The sequence below is a fragment of the Ostrea edulis genome, chromosome 6 (genome assembly GCF_947568905.1).
Source record: "Ostrea edulis chromosome 6, xbOstEdul1.1, whole genome shotgun sequence".
In the NCBI taxonomy this organism is placed as follows: domain Eukaryota; kingdom Metazoa; phylum Mollusca; class Bivalvia; order Ostreida; family Ostreidae; genus Ostrea; species Ostrea edulis.
The window spans coordinates 58,722,019-58,746,264 of record NC_079169.1 but is presented as its reverse complement, the minus strand read 5'-3'; the positions used below and the strand labels follow the sequence as shown (position 1 = coordinate 58,746,264).

The 24,246-nt window shown below is 35.3% G+C and overlaps 1 protein-coding gene across 4 annotated transcripts; it reads left to right on the top strand.

Annotated features, from left to right (window-relative positions):
• The first annotated feature begins 2,430 nt into the window (after positions 1–2,430).
• Positions 2,431–22,869, top strand: LOC125646251 (dnaJ homolog subfamily C member 5-like). 4 transcript variants are annotated; one of them, XM_048872454.2, is made up of 7 exons: positions 2,431–2,499; positions 2,619–2,793; positions 4,178–4,259; positions 5,393–5,449; positions 14,368–14,520; positions 17,359–17,490; positions 20,631–22,869. In XM_048872454.2, the coding sequence occupies exons 2-7, from the start codon at positions 2,771–2,773 to the stop codon at positions 20,874–20,876; spliced, it is 693 nt and encodes a 230-aa protein (XP_048728411.1). In that variant the 5' UTR covers positions 2,431–2,499; positions 2,619–2,770; the 3' UTR covers positions 20,877–22,869. The 4 variants fall into 4 exon arrangements, with proteins under 4 accessions (XP_048728411.1, XP_055996256.1, XP_048728410.1 ...); XM_056140281.1 differs by having other exon boundaries at positions 2,431–2,521; XM_048872453.2 differs by having other exon boundaries at positions 2,432–2,521; positions 17,359–17,499.
• The last annotated feature ends 1,377 nt before the right edge of the window (positions 22,870–24,246 follow it).

Here is a 24,246-nt window from a genome sequence, read left to right as displayed (position 1 = left end):
TGTCAGTGAGCGAGGACTGGATATTAACATGGAATGCCATACACTAGGCTACCGTCTTTTGTAACTTGCTGTAGAACTCTTCTTTGCCTCCTTCCTCGGCTTCATTTTTTGGTACATACACGTACACTAGTTACTGTCACCTTACTTTATGCCGAACAGAACCCTGCACTGATGATCCTACAGTACTGGTCACAGGCCTCCATTCCATAGACTCTCCGCGTCCTGTGACATCTCTACAGTACTGGTCACAGGCCTCCATTCCATAGACTCTCCGCGTGTCCTGTGACATTTCTACAATGCTGGTCTTCTCCTGCATACAACATTGTCACTTCTGTTGCCAGCCTTCCTGTCCACCTGCACTTACTTATCCCGATTTTATCCATTCTGTACCTATTCCAGTGGTTGGCGCTGCTATTCCTGCTGCATTCATTTTCTGTACATTCCGCGTTCCCTATCTCGTGCATCCGTTAGGGGCTACCATCGATCTGGTCGGTTGATGGGGATTGACCCAGCGTCGTCACGTTCCCACTCCCGCTCCCCTCAGTCCCGACGATAGTTAACAGCATAATATACAAATGATACTGGTTAATGTGATAAAATTTTTATATCAACTGTTTCAAAAAATATAAATCTAGAAAATCAGTTGTGGATATCGGGGAAATAATTGTATTAATAGAAAAAATATCACCATATGAATTCCTTGACAACATTTCTAATATAGATAATGGATTACTATTGAAAATATAAAACTGAATTGGTATCAAATAGTTTCCTATATTTCTTATTTTACCCTGTGAATAAAATTTCTCCAAATGATATACATGTATATGTATAACACGCAAAAAGTTTAAACAAATAAAAGAATTTGCATAAACTTATGACATCACATGAGGGTGGAAAAGGCCGGGAGTGACCTTGAAAAAATAACACGGCAGTAGGGGCAGGGCTTAGCAGTGCTATCAGAAGCAGCAGCAGCCTGATATTGTTTTTCTACAAGTGCTCTGTAGCAGACGATATTTTGAACAGAGAGATGACTATATCAAAATGAAACTAAAGTTTTCCCGCATTTTTCTACCACTATGCTCCATCTGAGAGGATATGTTTAGAATTCAACAAAACTTCACCCTAGGAACTACGAAATGAATTCATCATTATTCCATTAATTTCTGTTAAAATATGCGGTTTTTAGATAATATACACAAACATATAGAAGTTAGTACTTATGATTTTCCTCGCCATACCTTAGAGGGGTTGCGGGGGTGGGTGGGTGGGTGGGTGGGTGGGTGCTGTGATTGGGGTTTTTTTTTTTTTACGTCCCGTCGAGAATTTTTCACTCATATTGACACGTCACAAGCTACATACTAGGTGAAGTACTACAAAATCAGACCTATGCTTAGCGCTCAGCATTGAGGGTTCTTTATTTTGCCAACGCCGGACCTCCGTGTCGTAAGCCCTATGTCTTGATCAGGTAAACGGAGTCATCCATAGTCAAGATCAGTGTTTGACCCAATGATAGGTTGTATTGGCAAACTAGATCGTTATAACGACCATAGAATTTATGAAACGCTGACTTTAAACAAGACTGTTGAAACCCCTGTAACATGAACTTGTTTTTTCATTAGCCTGCCTGATGATTTAAAAACTGATCGTACGCAGAACAAACTCTAGCGTATCGAATCAGTTGAGAGATATAAACACTACATGCAGGTGATCTAATGGAACATTGCTACATAAATATGGGAAACTGACGATGGAGAAACTGTTTGTCTATAATGATATTTGGAGACCAAGCATGCTCGTGCAATAAGAAGAAAAAAAAAGATTATCGCACCCACAAACTGCAACCTCTGGTTTAAAATACAAAATCCGCCGTGCAAGTTATGAAGCCAAAATTAAAACTTCATGAGAATTTGTCTGAAATAGATATTGCCAATATACGCATGCACAGTTGTTAAGAAAACAAGCATATACCTATTTTAAAATTTCAGTACAACAGCTTAATCTTAATTATAGTGTTTTATTTTGATAATTTTACAGATATAACTAAGATTTTATGTCATACTGTCATTTAATTTCATTCAATTGTGTTTTATCATTGCATTCCTCTTCTTACCCTTGTATAGCACCTTATGTTTTATATAAGGCGCAATATAGATGTATTATTGTTACCTTTATTTTTTGCAAAATAAGTGCTGCAAAAATTCATCTTCCACTATTCATCGATTGCTGGATAGAGAAAAGGGAGTCCCAATCTAATCAAAGTTAGCGATCATAGGTGAGTGGATCAAAGGATCTAATTATAAGTAGATTTAGACGCCTCCCTGTGATCTCTATTACATACTGGATCTTGGAACCGCCAATTTCAAAATTTCCTAGATCCGCCTATGCCCAATATCCATCCGAATATTTCTTTGTACGTTTTAACTTTCCACAGATAATGTAAAATTAAAACTGGCAACGGAGGGACTGTTTTTGTTGAATCAAAAGTGAAATCATAAGGTCTGTTAAGTGTTATCAGAAGGTAGTTAGTTTGTATTTATTGTAAATATTTGAGAATAATCAAATTGAGATGAAAAATATGCTTTGCTTTTTTAAAACTACATCATGATTTTGTATAGGTGGCGAAATTACTCTTTCCGGATCGGCATCTGCCTTCATCACAACTGTACATATACAGGATTATCGATTTTAGGGATGGCTCCGTGTGAAACTGCCGGTTAAATTCATTGATTACAGATAAAAGAATTGTCAGATACTTCTGCAGGACATAATGAATCGTCCAAGGCACCTCTCGTAAGTACATCTCGTTAAAGATGAATTATATATGTAAAAGGGAGTGTCCAAAATACATGCAAAGTACAATAGTACAGTTCTGATTCCTGAGTCATTCAATATCAGAAATTGTAGCAGTAGTCTTTTGTACTATGTTGAGTGATTTGGATCAGATGTGAACTGTTGAATGGCATGTTGTAATGATAATGAATGACATTTGTAAAATAATAGCAGTTGTAAAGTGCAGTCACCTAGTCACCATTGATAAGATGTGCAGAATCATATCATGTCCTTTCTTGCAGTGACTTAATTTAATCAATTTCTCATGTCTTGTGGTCAAGTAAATATCAATGGGTTCCAAACTATTACAGTAGATGTGCTGATGAGGTTCTCAGCACAATACCACCTTACAACTTACAAGTCCATGTATATTGATTTATTTTTTTCCAAACTATAATTGAAAGTTACAGTAAAAAATTGTGTCCTGGTATCATTTTTAGAATTATTCCAGGATTATCATGATTACTCTGAACAAATGACTGAATTTGATGACTGGCAAAATATGTCACAATAGCCAACACACCATGCTGCAGGCAGTGTTTTGGATTGTATTATTCTGCCTACATGAATTTGTTGTGAAGTAAGCATACAAAGGGAAAGTTCACTGTTGACCAAATTGAATGACTTGTCGACTAATGTGATATTTCTGACAGCCTTGTAATTCAGCAAGTCATTTGGTTTGAGTGGTCCAGGTCCTGGAATAATTGCAAGCTGTTAATTAAAATTAGACTTGTAGATCTGCTCCTCTACGATACACTTCATTGTAGCATATCGTGGAGGAGCAGATCTACAAGTCTATTTTAATACGCCAGTTTCGAGATAAGAGCTCTCCTATGTAGGAGGTACATTCAGTAGAACTTTGAGGGCCTGAGTGGAACAGAGTGAACCTACAGTGAGGAAGGCGATAAAATGTATTAAAAGCAGCTTTTCTTTAAATATGTAAACATTGGAAATACAAAATACTATCGAAAGAAATGTTTTACTAAAACAGAAACATAAAAACAATGTCATATTTGAAAGTAATATACTGGATATGATACCTATGACCAACGAAATTACGTGATATAATAAAGAATTCCATGTATTTAATTAATCTCTGAATATTTATCACGTACCTAGTTTATGTATCAGTTGAATTCGGGTGATGAAACAGCGTATGAGAAACTTAATAAGTACATTCACTTATGCAGTGATGAATATTTGTCCCACTCCTGCATGTAAACAAGTTGTTTCGCGTCTTACTATTTACGAGAGTTCTTCAAAGGGAAATAACTCGAACTTATCTCGAAACCGGCGTATTAGATTGGGAATCATTGTATATGAAAATTTATTCTTCTTGTTGCAGAAAATCTGGAGACAGTCTTTATGAGTTACTTGGTGTGGAAAAGTCGGCACCGCATGATGAAATAAGAAAGACATACAGGAGGGTAAGTATGGGAAATCTGAGGCATAGTGGACATAGATGATACAGTATATGTGCATGTAGATATATATATAAAACAAATATAGATAGAATTGTTTGTAGTTATGGAAAAGGAGGAATTTACATCCGCATGTTTACGTTCTTAGCTACATATAACTTTTTAGCTTGGCTCAAGTGAGCTTTTTTTTATCAAAATGTGTCCGTTGTCTGTCAGCGTCGGCGTCGTTGTAAACTTTTCACATTTTCATCTTCTCCTCAAGAACCACTGGGCCAATTATAACCAAACTTTGCCAAAAGCATCCTTGGGTAAAGGGCTTTCAAGTTTGTTCAAATGAAGGGCCATGCCCCCTTCAAAGGGGAGATAATCACAAAAATGCAAAAATAGGGTGGGGTCATTTAAAAATCTTCTCAAGAACCACTGGGCCAAAGGAGCTGAAATTTTCATGAAAGCTTCCTGACATAGTGCAGATTCAAGTTTCTTTAAATCATGGCCCCCGGGGGAAGGATGGGGCCACAATAGGGGATCAAAGTTTTACATACAAATATATAGGGAAAATCTTTAAGAATTATCTTCTCAAGAACCAATGAGCCAGAAGAGGTGAGATTTACATGAAAGCTTCCTGACATAGTGCAGAATCAAGCTTTTTAAAAAAAAATCATGGCCTCCAGGGGTAGGTTGGGTCCACAATACAGACTAAGGTTTTGCATGCAAATATATATGGAAAGTCTTCAGATATGGCCAAGGTAACTCAGGTGAGCGATGTTGCCCTTGGGCCTCTTGTTTTTTTTCCAAGAGGAATTGCACTTTTATTAAAAAAACTACATCTGGAACAAAGTTAAACAGACTTGGAGTTCTCGGGGTCGGGTGGGGGTTGGAAATCTCAAACTTAAGACTAAAGTTTGAGATTTCTTTTATTTGAGCAGTCAAAATTTGTGCAAAGTCCCAGACTTAGTCCAAGTTTTGACTTAATTTTGTTTTGTTTTGAGAAATCCAGGGCTGATGATCAGATCTGCATTCCCATCTCACATGTTTTAAATAATCTGATATTCTAGAATTCTTTTGATATGAATGCGGAGCAGAATGATAAATATATTAGGTCTGTATTATGCTAAAAGATTTGTGTTTGTATATTACAGCTAGCTTTAAAATGTCATCCAGACAAGAATCCAGATGATCCGGAGGCAGCAGATAAGGTAGATGTTTCATAAGCAAGGCCAATAAGCAATATCAGAGTTACCTAATAGTTATTTCCCTTTGTTAAACTCGTATGCATGTTGAGACACAAAATATGTTTTCACAATTACACAGTTGTTGCAAATGCTTACTGCTGCATTCATTTACTGCCTAAAGAATGATTATTAAACATCATGCAACCACCTGAACTGCAGGAATGCACAAATTTAGTAAATTTATAAGTATTTGCTAATGAAATAGCTCAAACAAAAATTGATAATCACCATCTTTCTTTGATAAAACTAAAGTATCACTTGTGTAGAAGAGGAAATAAATAACAATTTCATATTTAATTTATCTACGTAATCAGTCTATGATACATGTATACATCTTGTACCAACCAATACTGAACCTACAAATTGTACCTGGTATCTCAGATATTGTGTATTTATATTTACATTTCTTCGAGCCACTGTTATTTATTTTTGAAGCACATTTTGTATTGATCATAACATAACCTAATGAATGAGCACAATCAAACCTGATGCACCATTTGTTGTAATCATGAATTGATAATTGCACTTCTCATGAGTATGATAATGGGTAAATAGAGTGAATTCATATTTTGGTACACTAAAATATGAATCCTGCTAAACATAAACGCAGAAATAAGCTGAGTACAATGACGTGAAAATTACATCTTTCAATCCATCCATCTCTTGTTAGTTCGCTAAGATCTGTGGTTATATTGTATATATCTTCCTAGAAAGGTGAGTTATAGTCCAAAAGCAGTTTGAAATCATTTGTATTACGTGTGTAGGAAATACTGAGTTTCCAGATCTTACATTTTATGCACATGGTAGACCTAAGATCATCAAGGTTCTTCGTTGTTGAATGGATATTTTGAAGATAGAAACTTATAAAGTTGGTCTTCATAACCTCAGTTTGGCTCAACATCATATTGTGCATGGTGTGAGACCTTGTCTCATTGAATCTTTCCAGTTGCATCACCCGAGATAGATCTAATTTGAATATATTATGTGTGTCCACACACAGTACATATGTAATATAAAGTTTAAATATTATTGTGCTCACTGTGAGATTTAGGATCATGAAATTTTTTTATGTCAGAGATCATTCATTTTACTAGATGGAAGTTTTATCCCTATTTTCATGCAATTAATCCAAGGAGTTGTGCGACATGCTTTCATGCAGCAGCTGCACAAAGTCTGTCTGATGGCAGTATCCTCTAGTTTGTGTGCAAAGTTTGGATTACATATGAAATTCCGTTATGTTTCAGCCTAACAGAGGGAGATATGATTTCTGTGGAAACGAGGGGGTTATTAATATTTGGGATAGGAAAGATCGAATTTAAATAAACCCTTTGTTTCCACAGAAGTTAGGGTAGATACACCTACATGAATATCACATATGATAGCTTCACATTATTGCAGTTAAGGAGGAAATTTTTTTTGTACAATGAAAGACTTCAAATTAAAAGCCTTATGATGTACAAGTGCAAATTCAACTAGCATTCCCACAGTATAGGTATTTAAAACTTGCTTATGTATGATCAGAAAATGAATTCATTTAAGATATAAAGTTTGCCATTAGATTCGAATTCATATCCATTTACAACTGGGTGAACTGAGACAATGCAGATAAAGCTCCTTGTTCATTCAAGGAAACAGAATGAAACATCAATTGTCTGTGCTGGGATCTGAAACAGTGACCTGTCAGTTACTGACCTCTGACCACTGAGTCATTTGTTCTGGTATAGTTCAGAGAGAAACATTATACTGTATGTGTCCTTGAGATTGATTATTTAGCTTCCTTCAGCAAAGTGCTCAGACTGTGATTAATCTGTCAAGTCAATGTATCGAATTATCCCCATTGTCTGTGAGTTAGCAATGTCTTTTGCTTCCGTGTAGAAATGGGTTTCATTGCTGTCAGTTTTACTACAAAGATACATATCACTATTTAGAACATTATCAAGTTTTAGTATGATGTTCATGTTTTTCACTGTATTTCAAAACTGATTGAACAAAGAAGTGTATTTTTATTGTCACCATAGGGGATATATATATATATAATGGTCACCAACGTTGTAGGAAAGTAAATGATACTTGTAACTTGAGCTGTGCCGGTTGCCATCTCATCCCCATGATGACATCGTAAACACATTTCATCCGTTATATTTAGATTAGATTCAGCTATACTTACTGTATAAAGGTTTTTTTTTTTTGAGATGGCGGAAAAGACTTATCTCTTATACTTGGGTTTCTCTAAAGATAAATTCTGAAAATAATTGAAATAAAGATAAAACATAGCATTTATGTTTTGTTCTTTTATAGGGATGTCAACGAGTACTCGACTATCGCTTGGTCATACCAATCATTGACTTAATTTTTCATAAAAATAGCTTTTTCTTTAGTAATGTTAATAAATTCTGTACACATCAGTGTTTTTGTGAGTAAAAATCATGTAAAGGTAAAGTCAAACCAATTTTAATTCGTTTGTGTCCAAATTCATCACTTGAGTTGGTCTGTAAACATGCCTCCAAGATCTCATGATGGAAAAACAGTGAAATGTACATTATGTGAAACTGAAGAGATATTAACAAAAACATTGTATCATATTAAAGACCAGAATCTCTGTTAAAATCTTCGTCAAAATCCTCAATTGAAAATTTTCTGGTGAATTCCCTGCAGAAACGCCAAATTATAGATTAAAAAAGAAACCCTGTTGCCATCACAAACATGATCATTAAGGACTGTCTCCTGCAAATGCTGTACATGGAAAGGGCTCCAAGGAATTATTTGGATTGGTAGCTTCAGATTATATAAATCCTACTGGGAACACGGCAAGATCCTACATTTTTACTTTATGACAAGAAACAAAAACATTTCACAGCTGTATCTCACAAAAAGGGGGAGAATGTTCGTGAATGTGAATTATAAAAATTACTATTTATCTTCTTCTCTGTCACAAGTCAGTGATTCAGTTAGAACTAGACCCAGGTGATAGATTAATTATGGGTCTGGTGCATAATGCACCCTCGTGTATAACGCAAACCTTAAAAGCTGGGTTAATTTCCATGGAATAAAGCCAAAAATATTCTCCAAAAAAAAGCATGCTCAATAATTATTTTGCATAAAAAACCTAATAAAATAAAAATTCATAATAAATTAAAATGAATTTCTGTCTTATATTGCATGTTGATGTACTTTTCATGCTAGCGTACTTGAATATAAATAAACTCAATGTCGTAATATTGTATCACATTGTTCTAGCTATGTGCAATTAATACGATGTCTTTAATTCAATTGAATAAATTTCTAAATGGCTATCCAGATAAACAGTAGTTATTAACAACAACTTGGCTATCCGTGTGCGCTGACATGTGACATCACCTTGTACCCTGTCAGTCTGTCTTTTTAGCTCACCTGAGCCGAAGACTCACATGAGCTTTTCTCATCAAAATTTGTCTGTTTTCTGTCATCAATATAAACTTTTCACATTTTAATCTTTGCCGCCATTTGGCCAGTTTCAGCCAAACTTGGCACAAAGCATCCTAGGGTGAAGGGGATTCAAGTTTGTTCAAATGGAGGGCCATGCCTCCTTCAAAGGGGAGATCATCCCAAAAATGCAAAAATAGGGTGGGGTCATTTAATAGGGGTTCAAAGTTTTACATACAATGATAATTACAAATATATAGGGAATATCTTTAAATCTTCTCAAGAACCACTGAGCTAGGAAAGTACAAATTTACATGAAAACTTCCTGACATAGTGCAAATTCAAGTTTGTGAAAATTATGGACTCTGGTGGTAGGATGGGACCACAATAGAGGATCAAAGTTTTGCATGTGAATATTTAGAGGAAATCTTTAACTATGGGCCAAGGTGACTCAGGTGAGCAATGTGGCCCAATATTGGTCAACTAAAGCCTCCAAGTATTTGACTAGGCTTATCTGAGTAAAATTGAAATCCCTAGTTATTTGATATTCAAGAACTAACAAATTTTGTTACAAGAAAAAATTATAGCTCAAATCTTTTGTCATGTTGCACAGAGAATGATATTAGAAAGGATGTGTCATATGGTTACATCATAAAAGTACAGATTGCTACAGGTTTTTTCTAGGTCTTGATATCAAGGGCCTGGGCCTTTCCAATTGGAAAAATAGCGACATTTGCTTGAAATTGGTAAAAAAAAAACAAAAAAACATTTCATACAAAGAAGTAGGAAAAAACCAGTGCATTAATAAGGTATAATTGGACTCCTTCTGACTTTCAATTTGGTCAAAGCTTACCTCATTTAAATAAGCAGAGGAGAAAATATTAGGTTTACTTAACAATTTTGAAGCAAAAATTGTAAGATGTGGGCCTGTGAAGAAGATATATGAACATAAGGCTGTCCTGTTTTGATTTGTATCCATGGTTTGGGAACTTTAAAGCAAGATTTGGGGAAAACACCTGCTCGTTAGCATTGGGAATGGGACTTTATTTCGGCCCCCTACAGATACATTAGTGCAGTGTCAGTCCTTTCATTTTTCGAATGTCAGATGATTAATCCTTGCACTATCATCAGACACCAGCTGCTGAAGTAGAAAATCAATTTAAAATTAATCAAGACAAGCACTATCTTTGTGTTCCTTGAACCAACTTGTAAAGTTCTGTTTGAATACAAGGTAGATAAATATATAAACAAATATATACATGTACAGTGTACATCAAAGATAACCTCCCCTCAAGCATTGATGTTATCCATATACCATATCTGAAAGACACATACAACTAGTATATACATGTACAAGATCATTTACAGTGGGTTAATAAGCATGGAGACTTCTGTCAAAAGAAGTACAGGGTCAATCTTGTCTTCAGGTCCAGGATGAGACTATATGCATCTTATACTTGTACTTTAAAAAAAGCATTTAAATTTTTTTTTTTGTAATTAAAAGCATTTTTTAACTCCTGAACAACTAGCAAATATATATATGAAATAGATGTACAGTTATTTTGAGCATGGAATTCTCTTAAAATTGGTAATGTAGCTTCCAGCTGGGCATGTCTATCTGGATGATAGAGTACATCTTGTACATCTTCTGACCATCAGACACATTTTGTGAAATTCATTGCCCCTAGATCAAGTTATCAGGCCAAAGAGGGGCTATATGGATCATATAATGAAAATGAATTAATCCTGATAAATATTCTTTACGCCTAAATATCTAGCAAATGAATTAGGTGTATACAGTTTTACATCCGAAGGTCAAGGTTGCTGGGGCAGTGATTGCGAGTTTTAAAACTTCCCAGGTGAGCTGAGCTTGGACTAGCTGAGAGTGATTATAGTCTGGTTAGGACAGCTTTAGACTAGATGAGAGTGAGTATAGTCTGTTTAGGACAGCTTTAGACTAGCTGAGAGTGATTATAGTCTGTTTAGGACAGCTTTAGACTAGCTGAGAGTGATTATAGTCTGTTTAGGACACCTTTAGACTAACTGAGAGTGATTATAGTCTGTTTAGGACGGCTTTAGACTAGCTGAGAGTGATTATAGTCTGGTTAGGACAGCTTTAGACTAGCTGAGAGTGATTATAGTCTGTTTAGGACAGCTTTAGACTAGATGAGAGTGATTATAGTCTGTTTAGGACAGCTTTAGACTAGCTGAGAGTGATTATAATCTGGTTAGGACGGCTTTAGACTAGCTGAGAGTGATTATAGTCTGGTTAGGACGGCTTTAGACTAGATGAGAGTGACTATAGTCTGTTTAGGACAGTTTTAGACTAGCTGAGTGATTATAGTTTGGTTAGGACAGCTTTAGACTAGCTGAGAGTGATTATAGTCTGGTTAGGACAGCTTTAGACTAGCTGGGAGTGACTATAGTCTGGTTAGGACAGCTTTAGACTAGCTGAGAGTGATTATAGTCTGTTTAGGACAGCTTTAGACTAGCTGGGAGTGACTATAGTCTGGTTAGGACAGCTTTAGACTAGATGAGAGTGATTATAGTCTGTTTAGGACAGCTTTAGACTAGCTGAGAGTGATTATAATCTGGTTAGGACGGCTTTAGACTAGCTGAGAGTGATTATAGTCTGGTTAGGACGGCTTTAGACTAGATGAGAGTGACTATAGTCTGTTTAGGACAGTTTTAGACTAGCTGAGTGATTATAGTCTGGTTAGGACAGCTTTAGACTAGCTGAGAGTGATTATAGTCTGTTTAGGACAGCTTTAGACTAGCTGAGAGTGATTATAGTCTGTTTAGGACACCTTTAGACTAGCTGAGAGTGATTATAGTCTGGTTAGGACAGCTTTAGACTAGCTGGGAGTGACTATAGTCTGGTTAGGACAGCTTTAGACTAGCTGAGAGTGATTATAGTCTGGTTAGGACAGCTTTAGACTAGCTGGGAGTGACTATAGTCTGGTTAGGACAGCTTTAGACTAGATGAGAGTGATTATAGTCTGGTTAGGACAGCTTTAGACTAGCTGGGAGTGACTATAGTCTGGTTAGGACAGCTTTAGACTAGATGAGAGTGATTATAGTCTGTTTAGGACAGCTTTAGACTAGCTGAGAGTGATTATAGTCTGTTTAGGACAGCTTTAGACTAGCTGAGAGTGATTATAGTCTGGTTAGGACAGCTTTAGACTAGCTGGGAGTGACTATAGTCTGGTTAGGACAGCTTTAGACTAGCTGAGAGTGATTATAGTCTGTTTAGGACAGCTTTAGACTAGCTGAGAGTGATTATAGTCTGTTTAGGACAGCTTTAGACTAGCTGAGAGTGACTATAGTCTGGTTAGGACAACTTTAGACTAGCTGGGAGTGACTATAGTCTGGTTAGCACAGCTTTAGACTAGCTGAAAGTGATTATAGTTTGGTTAGGACAGCTTTAGACTAGCTGGGAGTGACTATAGTCTGGTTAGGACGGCTTTAGACTAGCTGAGAGTGATTATAGTCTGGTTAGGACAGCTTTAGACTAGCTGGATCTTGATTGGTATCCAGTTTGTCACATGCATGTGCACATTTGTCATTTTGCAACTTATGATAGACCTTGATGAACATTGAACCATATACTCTGAGTGCAATATCATGTCTTGTAACAGGGATTTTTACTTCTGGTAAAGGGTATCTTTCACCATTTCACCAACAACAAAAACAAAAAACAAAAAAAAAATGCTATCCCTTACACTGGTAAAACTTTTCCCTCAATTGTAGAAAACTCCTAAATAGGAGAAATTTCCTACATAAGATTTGTAAAAAAAATTTTTTTTATATATTTTACGTTCATATTTTGTATTATACAACTTTTATCAAGTCAAACTCAGTGATCAGTCAATATTACACATGTTTAGAGATAGTGTAATCTGAGATGGGATATTCCCAACACTTCCACTCCCCCCACCCCTTCCCCCACCCCCGAGCTGACACCTGCATTATCAAAAGTTACCCTCAGATATGAAATGGGTAGTAACATCTAAAAGCTGAATGAAACACTGTGTAAACATTTGCCTATATTGATATTTGGCCTGTATAGATATAATATGCAGTTAATCGAATGTTATAGTAGTCCACCAGGAATGTGTAATCAATATGTTTTGGGGAAAACTTGACAGCTTGCTATGATTGCATGCAGTGCACTTTTGGCTGGTATTTTATAAAGTGGGATATCGATGATGAACGCTGGTATTGTGTGTCTTTACCTATACAGCATGAATCACTGTCATTTGCAGTGTACAATTGAAGTTTAGAAGCTTCAGCAAAAATCTCTGTATTATTGATGAGGAAAAGAAATACTAAACCAGTGAAACAGAAAACCCTTCTATTTTTAGTAAATTGATTGATCCACTGGAATCTCTCTCTCTCTCTCTCTCTCTCTCTGTCTCTCTCTCTCTCTCTCTCTCTCTCTCTCTCTCTCTCTCTCTCTCATATCACTCAATATGGGATGTAGACTTTATGTGTTTACCAGGTCAATCATAAACAGATATGTAATTAAAATGAAACAATTTAAAAAATCCAATGATCTCATTCAAATTTATCATTCTTTTAATTTTGTAATAGCAGACTTTGAGTCTGTCCATTTAATACTGTGTAGTAAGTTAGTAAACAATATTACTGAAATTAGCATGTTATAGCAATTAACATAGACAAATCTTAGAAGTTTTAATTCCTCATTCAAGTAACAAAATGCTAGTTGATTTTGAATCTGCAAAAATTCATCAATGAAATTTAATAAGGTAAAGAAATGCTTTTAAAGATGTTCAGAGAAACCCAGTCCAGACTAGTTATTCCATCAGCCATCATGCATGTATGTTTACTCTCACAGGGCATTGCATGTTTAAGTACTGTACACATCTCGGACACATTACTATAAAGTCGTAAGATAGTCCTAATCAATTCCTCCGTGTCCTTCTTGGCGGGTGTGCATGTATGAATATCAGTATAAATAAGCAATTGAGGAGAGAATAAAATTGTAAATATAATCATTGATTATCTATAGTACAGACAGATAGAATACATTAGAAGTGTTTCCTGTAGAGAGTAACCATGGATTTTCCATATTCTCTGTAGAGAAATGGACAGGCAGAAGTGAATGTAGGTTATGCCTGTCCACTTTTTACAGTGTATAGTATAGTCATTATTGAACTAACCACATTCTTCTGTCCAGACTTTATAACACACACCCCTCCTCATCCAGATTTCTCTAGATATTTTGATCACATGTTGCCTGTCACATGGTCTGCATTTGGTGAAATTTCTTTTTAAGAAATGTACAGATAATCTACTTAGAAATCGACAGGCTGCAACATACCCTCTGCATACTTCAATAATTCAACCTGAGCAACACTAAAGGATATACCTTAGCTAGTCAGCTCACATCAAGGGAGGGAAGATGGACTGAAGTTTTATGTCACTAGTTTTCACTTACAAAACTTATACGATTTCAGTTTAAAGAAATCAGTCGAGCCCACACCATTCTGACAGACACAACCAAGAGACAGATTTATGATGAGTATGGATCAATGGGAATCTGGGCAGCTGACCAGTTTGGTGAAGAGAACGCAACAACCTACCTCCTTCTGACCAGTGGCTGGTGCAAGGCTAGTATATATAACCCAGAATCTGTGATGTATTGATTTCAACTTCACAAATGACCTACAAATGTACTCACTCTTAATTCTTTTGTCTGATACAAATATGTAATACATGTGAGATTTTATCATTTGAAATTTTGCTTTGAAAGAAATTTTTGGTCTATCTCGAGTATCATTTTGATAACTATCCATTGCTGGCAACAAATCTGTTGTGATGTCATGATTCAATCTAATTAAAATCAGACTTCTTAGATCCGCGTTGTATATTCTGCGTAAGAAGATCTGACATAACCCGACTAGGGGTCATGTTCAGATGAACTTTATGTCAGCCAATCAGCGCATTGCCAATGAAATCGTCAGTGTTCACAATTCAAGGAAAATGAATGCGATTGTTTGGTTTAAGGTATTCCATGTGTAATGAAAGGATAATGAACAATTTTGAAGAATTTAGATCAACATAAAAGTTTATTGTTAAATAATGATGGAAGTGAAGCAGATGAAATTTACATGACTGGTAAATGATTAGAAGCTGACCTTTTTTGCACTTAAGACTTTTTGGAAGAGTTGTCTGCCCTTTGTAAAAATAAGAAAAATCTAATTTTCTAAAAATGTATGTGGTCAATGATAAATTTTATTTCATATTTTCATAAAAAGAAAGTGTATGTAACTTTTTACCAAGAGATAATTATGAAAATATAATTTGTTTTTAAAATATTGTAATAAAACATGCTTTTCCCATATACTTCAATGTTAAATTCTAGGTGAAATAAATCAGGCAGTAAACAAAATTTTGAAAATTCCTATGGTGGATTATTTTTATTTGATGAACCCTTCAAAATGATACCATGATTACAAATATTCCACCATCCATTTATTAGATATGAAATATGGTCATTACACATTGAATACCTTAAAAGAAAACACACTGCAGCTAGATGTGACGTCACAATGCACCGTTTACGTTGACTGGCATTATATTCCTCGCGTTAATTAAGTAAACCATCTTCAAAACTATTCAAATTGTACCCATCCCTATTCATACATAGATCGCATTTCACAATTAATTTAATTTGGATGTATTTTACATCATGCAATTTGTTGCTTGAATGAACAGAAAAGGTTAGGCATTATTGCGAAAGTTTAAAATTCCTTATGTGAGAATAAACAATTTATAGTGTGGAACATACTTTTTGGGAGAGAGATTACTGCAACTTATTTATGAATTGCCGGGAACCACCTAAATAACCGTTATTGTTTGTATGGCACAATCTGACTGGCTGATAGTACTTATGAATATTCCAAGTGAAAGGTCATGCGGACATGACCCCATATGGGGTTATGTCAGATCCTATTGTAGCGATTGTGAGCGGATCTTAGGATCTGATTTTAATTAAATTGTGTCATGATTGTGGGAGTTTGGCAATAAGTTAAATAAGCGAAATGAATTGGTAAAATTTGTACATGTGTTAATCAGAACACGTTGAGTTTAGAGAGTACACGAATATCGCGGAGCAGTCAATTATCATGCAGTTTGCACACCCTATCCATCTATTTTGTTTTTTGTTTTTCTCTACCCTAACTTACAAGGAATGCTTGTCATGCAGAATTTTAGATTACTATCACAGATGTTTTTGACCTTTTTTCAATTGAAGAAAACCTATTAACTGTATTTCAAAGCAGGATGTTTTCTATACTTTTTAAACAAATTAAATCTGATAAAAAGTGAACATGTACATTCGATGAATTTGATGTCAAATCTTGCACTGTTGTTTTCTTTCTGACCATGTGTTAAGAAGTCATGCACATTGCATACATTAAACAAACAAGGCTAACAGATGTTAGAGAGTTAAATAAGTCAAGAATGAACTAAAAATTTTGGCCCGTTCCTTTCATCTGGGATGAACGCTCAGGCAAGGTTATGTTGCAAACTTGCAATAGATATTATATTATTTGCCATTATAGATACATTAACCATGCTGGTTTGGAAACAAAAACAAAAATTAAGTACATATTGTTTTAACATTCTTCCTCTGATTTTCCTGCTCCATTTACAAAAGTGCAAGCCAAAAAATATTTTGCCCCCATTCAATTTTGAGTCTATTTCTGATGAGACGCAAAACAATGCCCCCAATCTTAGTCGAGTCGTAAAACAATGCCCCCAACCTTAGTCGAGTCCTGTGGGTGACCTTCACCTTCATCCCTTTCATTTTATAATATAATTTTGTCTACCTTGTATACTTCGAACTTAATGATTAACACAAAATTTGTGAATGTTAGACATGCTCACAACCTTCTGTATTGGGAGTCTAAAATACAATGCTTAAAGGTACATTCCCGTTAACTACCAATACAAGTAATTAATTTTTGTTTTTGTTTCCAAACCAACATGTACATATTGTTTTAACATTCTTCCTCTGATTTTCCTGCTCCATTTACAAAAGTGCAAGCCAAAAAATATTTTGCCCCCATTCAATTTTGAGTCTATTTCTGATGAGACGCAAAACAATGCCCCCAATCTTAGTCGAGTCGTAAAACAATGCCTCCAACCTTAGTCGAGTCCTGTGGGTGACCTTCACCTTCATCCCTTTCATTTTATAATATAATTTTGTCTACCTTGTATACTTCGAACTTAATGATTAACACAAAATTTGTGAATGTTAGACATGCTCACAACCTTCTGTATTGGGAGTCTAAAATACAATGCTTAAAGGTACATTCCCGTTAACTACCAATACAAGTAAATGTATTATGAACTTATACCCTCCTTTCAATTATTTTTTATTCAAAGTGCTTGATACAATTTAACGTGTCTGAGGTAATGATGTAAAGAGATTTCCATTGCAGGCTCTGTTTGTTTTCTGTGGAGTCATCACAGGTTGCTACTGTTGCTGCTGTTGCTGTTGTTGCTGTAATTTTTGTTGTGGGAAATGGAAGCCACCAAATCCAGAGGAGGAAGGGGAATACGCAAATCTACATGTACGTCCCGTAAGAACATCTTAATCAGTCTTTTTGCTTCGCCATTGCTTTCTCCTAACCATGCAAAGGCAGTAGGCGTTTGATGCACATGTATTCATTTATCACAATGTTGCTACCTAACAAATTATATAGCCTTCCAGAACTAGCACACTGAAGTAAATATACCGACACACACATAAGAAACACAACCTCCAACTTTTGGTAATAATTTTAATATTTCATTTGATTATATCGTTTAGTTTTTATAAATAATAGAAGATACACATCAGTTATATTTGATAACACTTTGAATTAAGAGTTTGTCATCATCACTGTGGCATTAAATATCAAGGCTTAAGAGGGAGTAGTCGTTGGAATTTTCCTACAGATATGTCTCACATTTATTGCTACTTCAATTCTGCCATTCACAGAGTTTGTTACATGCTTTATTCACATCATAGGGATGTTCCGCCATTCATCCAGAAGTGGATAACGCAAAGCTGGTAGAGCCTCCGGTGGATTTGGATGCATTCAAATGTGTCAATGTAACATATTCCACACATACTCTATTGGGACTGTAGGGGGGGGGGGGGGGGGGGGGGGGGCTGGGTAACATGTCACGATTTTTTGGTGGAGATAGTCCTTGTATGTCATGTCACATTACTTTGGGCATTGTCTTGTTGTAAGGTTATGTTGTTCTGGTGGACAAATGACAACAGGTTGCGATAACAGTGTCAATGTACTATTGAGCTGTCAAATTGCCTTCAATGATGACCAAGTGGGATTTGTGGCCATACAGATGCTGCCCCACACTGTTACCACCAAACTTATCACATTCCACCATTCAATTATTAGTATGACTTTGAAAAACAGGCCGATACCCAACTGAGCAGTAAAGTTCGAATCTTGACTCATCAGAGAAGAGTACACAGTGCCATATTTGGACGGTGTCGTTGCAGCCATTGGAGTCTTACATCCTGTGGATTACAATTAAGGAGCATTTCCAATGCAACAGGATATGGTTTGATGTCAAATGAAGAAAGATGCCTTAGTGCAGTATCTTGGCTTATTAAAATAAATAAATAAAATAAATCTTTATTCGGTATATACATACATACATACAAACATACATACATAAATACCAAGGATAACCCATGAAAGCTCGAAAGCTTATTTCCAATGGGGTCCTTTGATGCACGGATGTTAGCACTAGGGGGTCATTTATGTGGGAGGAAACCGGAGTACCCTGAGGAAACCCACGTGTCCAAGCGGGCAACCTCCGTACCCTATCTCACTGCCAATCACGGGTATCGAACTTGGGTCACAGCAGTGAGAAGCTAGGATTATGTGCCCCTGATGTCTCATTTGTAATTTTTTGCACAGTGCTGCGACCTCATGAAACAATCCTTAGGTAGGTCAATTCGAGGGCAGTTGGCATTTCTACCAGTCAGTGTAATGTGTTTGTAGAGATGAGATGTTATTGTACTGTTGTGGACATGCAGAGCACACAGCATTTTGGGCGTTTCCAGCCAACAGTAACTGCACTGCCCTGTTCTGTGTATAGCTAGGTAGTCTAGGCATCCTTTACACAATATGAGAAACTAATTTCATTATGGGACTATTCTTACCTGATACCTGAAGGATAACAATCAGGTCTAAGGCACATGAAATGCTGTTACGTGATTCATGCTTATCAAGATATGTAGTGTGTCTTACAGACATGACAATATGACCGAGTTCAATCGAATGGGAATTGCTTAGGAATGTGTAATCAAAATTTGAATTTTTTTATCTTGCATGTAATCAATTTTATGTTAGTCCACAAATTTTTTTGATCACCCTTTTCAGTAGACATAAATACCATAGTGACATTACCCCCTCCCCCCCCCCCCCCTTTCCCATTTTTCTCGCTGCTCCGCAGCTCGTCATGTGTCAAGAATAAATCATTTATATTACAATTATTTTATTACTGATAAATATTAATGTAACCCATCACTACTTTAAAAAAATGCACCCAAGGCTTTGCTTAAGTTTACTATATACAATGTTCTCATTTCAAACATGACTTTGTTATGAAACTTCAAAGTTTTTCCCTAGAAAAACTGCCAAATGAACATATGCTACATAGTTTGTACCAGAGTTTCATACTAAGTTTCCTTTGAAAACTGGAGAAAAGTTACAAATTATTACATTGTGTAAAAGCTAAGTTGTTGATGATGTAACTGTGTAAATTTGCGCCGATTCTGATGACGTAATACACACAACAAAATTTGCTGTGTAGCTTCTTTGTGGGTCACTCTAGATCATGTTGCAATTTTGATATGATTTAACCTCTCTTTGCAGGAGTTTGGTCACTTCATTTGAAATAAAATTTAATATGGTCAGAGGGTACATGATTTGTCCCATGTAACTCCTTCCACAGTTTTCAAGTGAGGGTCTTCTTATTTTATAGTGTTTGCTTGGGTATTGAAGATTTGCATGAGGCAATGATTTTGATTTTCTTCAATTTTTGAGAAAATTACAGGTTGTTGAATTCGGTCAGTTTTGAGGAACTCTACATAATGAGTACATGGTTTGTCCATCTCGCTTTTCTCATAGTTTTAAAGCCAGGGCCTTTGTAAAGAAGTTGTAGATGTGCACATTGCGAAGATTTTCATTCCCAAGAATTTTATAGATTTCTTTGATGTTTGAAAAAATTACAGGTTGTTGAACTTTTATATTTTGCACACAGATCTCTTGGTTTGACTGTCTACCTCCTGTCACAGTTTCTATACAAGGGCTTTTTATTCATACATTGCAAAAAAAAAGTATGTCACAGCCTGATGATGGCTGTCACTAAAGTTCTACAGTTCACCCTACATCAGCTTGTGATTAGTGTATTATGTACCGTTTTTGGTCTGCAATGGGGTGGCCCTATTCTTATCCTATGGACATAATTTTACATAATTCTAGTTTGTTTCAAATTTATATAAAATAACTGGTATGCCTGAATTAATAATTACAATAATCCATGTAGTTTTCATTTAAGTATAAGCCATTTAGAAAAGCATCATGAATGAGACGGAAGCTGTAACGTTGAAGCTGTAAAGAAACAATATAAAGTTGCATTTGATACTTTCTTTACAAATTACTTTTAAGATATATGAACTTTTCTTTTTTAGGATGAATTCAGCAGTCCAGAGTCTGGTTCCCCGGAACACGTGGTGACAGAACAACCAAAGACAGATGGCGCCACTCCCATTGTGTTAGGCCCGCCCCCAGGAATGAACAACGAGTCTACAAAACTAAACTATGAAGATAAGGCTCAATATGGAGCTAGCTTTAGTGATACAGACTCTGTTTCACATCCACTAGAACACGCAGACACACGGTCAAACCAAGAGGACGGTATACACAGACCAAGTTAGATAGAATTCATATCTTAGATTTAAAATTGTCACCAGTGTTTTTCATACACATGTACTTTGTTTTTGATTTTTGTACAAGGACCAATGTTTGAATCACACTTGTTATTTGGCTCAATATCAAAGACTTTATTACAAAACTACCTGCATTTTTAAATAGATGCTGCACTGCCATGTAACAAGACATTTTTCTATAACTTAATGTTCTAGATATTGGAATATGTAGTATTCCAATTCCTTTTTTAGCGTCTTGTGATTTTCATTCCACTGAAATGCAGTCTAGTATTTGGGTTTGCATAAACCCGAGTTATCGTTCTTTGCAAGAGTTATCTTTCCATTAGAGCAGGTATAACATGCCATTTTAGTTTTCAATATGTTGTAAACACTCATATTTGATCACTTGAATTAGCATTCATTGAGATAGGTAGGGACTGTAGTTTGATTAAAAGATTGACAACACAATGAACACTATAGGGAAGTTTAATGATAATATCCATTGCATATAGATACACTCTTGTGGGTTTGGTAGCAAAATTCAGGAATATAGCAATTGTGACATCGTGGCAAAACAAAACCTAACTCACAAGGCATATGATGTAAATTTGATAGGGGTGTATAATACAACTGTTAAATGTTGGAGAAAGGTGTGTAAGAAAGCCTGGCTTATAATAAAATATTATAGTTACTATAAGTATATATTGAAAACTACAAATACTAATATCATCACTACAGTTGTTTTGATATGAATGAAATACTGTCACCAAGATTTAAAACTACACACACTATATTACTACTGCAGCAAGATTTGCTTGACATGGATAACTGTTCATTTTGTAGCAGTAGAATATATAAAGTAAGATTTACTGAATATTTATTTCAGTGTGTCTAGATTTTTCTGATGGTTAATATGAAGATTTTAAAAATTGTTGATTATTACACCAATTTAAGTTTAATAAGAGTTGATATTGGCAGTTGCAGATATATACATCTAGTGTCTAAATGGCTACAAGGTAATTAAGAACAGTCGCATGTATTTCTATTTTTAAGCAAGCATATATGTAGTTCAACTGCATAGCATTCATTGAAAAAGAAATATCTCCTGCAACGTGAAATTTATGTCTCCTATAGACAGCTGTACTGAAAGTTTTATTTGATTAAAACTGCAAATGATTGGATATTTTTTTTTTTTTTTTTTTTTTTTTTTTTTTTTATAGAAATGATTGGGAATTTTTATTCATAGATGGACATATTCACATTAAAACAAATATTGTTCTGTATTTAAAAAATGTCATTCTTCTTACTCTTATACCTTTGTATTTATAAAAGAAATTTCAGGTAAAAAAAACCACACAACAGATTTGTTTGCATATAAAGAAGTTGTGTATGAATTGATATGAATATAGACTTTTATAATTTAGTATGGACTTAATGCAATATGTTCATTTTTCCTTACCATTCCTCTCTGTTATTCAAATATGTGTTAAAATTTCTTTTATAGTGTATATTACTTTGAAAGTTTTTTTCTTCGATTGCTCAATTTTATGCATGTGATTTGAGTTTTATGCTCCCAGCGTGAAGAACCTCCCAATAATGATGCCGATTTTCTTTGTAAGTCTTGAAAGCTTTCCCACATTCCAGCGACTTTTGGTACATTTGGTATTTTAGAATTTTCTGGCCTCAGGGGTATTTTTTGTATCTGTATATATATCATTTCTCTTGTGTATTATTTGAATAAGTAGACTTAAATCTTAACATAGGTCAGGTCATTTAACATACAACTGCTTACAACTGTAGACAGATACTTTTTTGTATATATATAAAGACCATTCAGTTATACACATGTACAATTGGAAAGACAGCTAGATTATATACATACATGTATAGAATGTTCTTTTTGCTATCATTTCTTAAATATGTTATGAAAACCTGTACTCGGATATCAATGATTCCACTTGTTTTGTGAGTCCTATTGTAATAAATTCATTGTTGCAACATGTTTGTTGATTTTACGCTTCTTTAGTTGTTCGGGAAAAAGACATGAGACAGTCTAATGCTGTATGAAATCCAGCTGCTAAACTTGTACATTCATTGGTGGTTTAATTATAACTTTTAAAACATATTCTTGATATATGGTATTTTGTGAAAATGGACACCATTTCAGCTGTGTGTATATTTCATTATTGATCAGACTTGGGGAGAGACATAATTTCTTGCGAGTATTTGAAAAATTCACTGAACTTCAAAACTGAATGTGTTTTTGTGGTTAAATTTCATTCCATGTTGTCTGTAGTGGATTTAGTGGCCACATTCTGAATGATAGCACGACACATCCTGAAGATAGCAAGTCACATCCTGAATGATAGCACGACACATCCTGAATGATAGCACGACACATCCTGAATGATATCACATCCTGAATGATAGCACGACACATTCTGAATGATATAATGTCACATCCTGAATGATAGCACGACACATCCTGAATGATAGCACGCCACATCCTGATTGATATCACATCCTGAATGATAGCACGACACATCCTGAATGATAGCACGACACATCCTGATTGATAGCACGTCACATCCTGAATGATAGCACGACACATTCTGAATGATAGCAAGACACATCCTGAATGATAGCACACCACATCCTGAATGATAGCACAACACATCCTGAATGATAGCACGTCATCACTTTCTCTTTTGTGGCTGTAACACGGTTATAAACTCATGAAATCTGAATTAACAAATGCATGCACGTGCATTTAAGAGACATGTATCTGTCAGAACTCTGTAAGCCGCCATTACTTAAAAGAAGCTGTTTTATAGTTTTCTTTTTGTTTGACAAATGTTTGGACAAGATTGCATCAAACTACAACATGGATTTCATATTTTCACGATATGTGTCAAATCAAGTTTTAGAGCCATTAGCGGTCCATTGTACATGAACAAAGAGAGATAATCCTTGGAAATGCTATGGTTTACTGCTCTCAATAAATGATGATAATAATATCCTTTATTTATACAAGATAGCACAATTAAAGTACACAACTACTTCACGTTGTGGTTCTGAAGACATAGTAATATATGGATACAAAATAGAAAGTCGGTTACATTAAACTGGAGACGATCACTGAAATGTACATGTAAACAACGTGATTGTAATCCATTTCATGGATGAAAATAATTTCTGATCGATGAGATATGCTGATTTAAAAGTTTCAAATGCTGGTAAATTTTAAAATTCTGGCAAATTGTGCGAGCTGTATAGTAAAATATCTAAAAATACTGTATTTTGGCCATCGGGAATATGTAATGCACTGCTTTGATCTAATCTAGTAGATTTACTGAACATATTATTGAAAAACATTTTT

Bases quoted from the DNA above. Each gene is read 5' to 3' on its own strand.
- LOC125646251 (XM_048872453.2), top strand. From the start codon at position 2,771: ATGAATCGTCCAAGGCACCTCTC. The intron at 4,260-5,392 runs GTAAGTATGGGA...TGTATATTACAG, and splicing joins TAAGAAAGACATACAGGAGG to CTAGCTTTAAAATGTCATCC. The intron at 5,450-14,367 runs GTAGATGTTTCA...ATACGATTTCAG, and splicing joins ATCCGGAGGCAGCAGATAAG to TTTAAAGAAATCAGTCGAGC.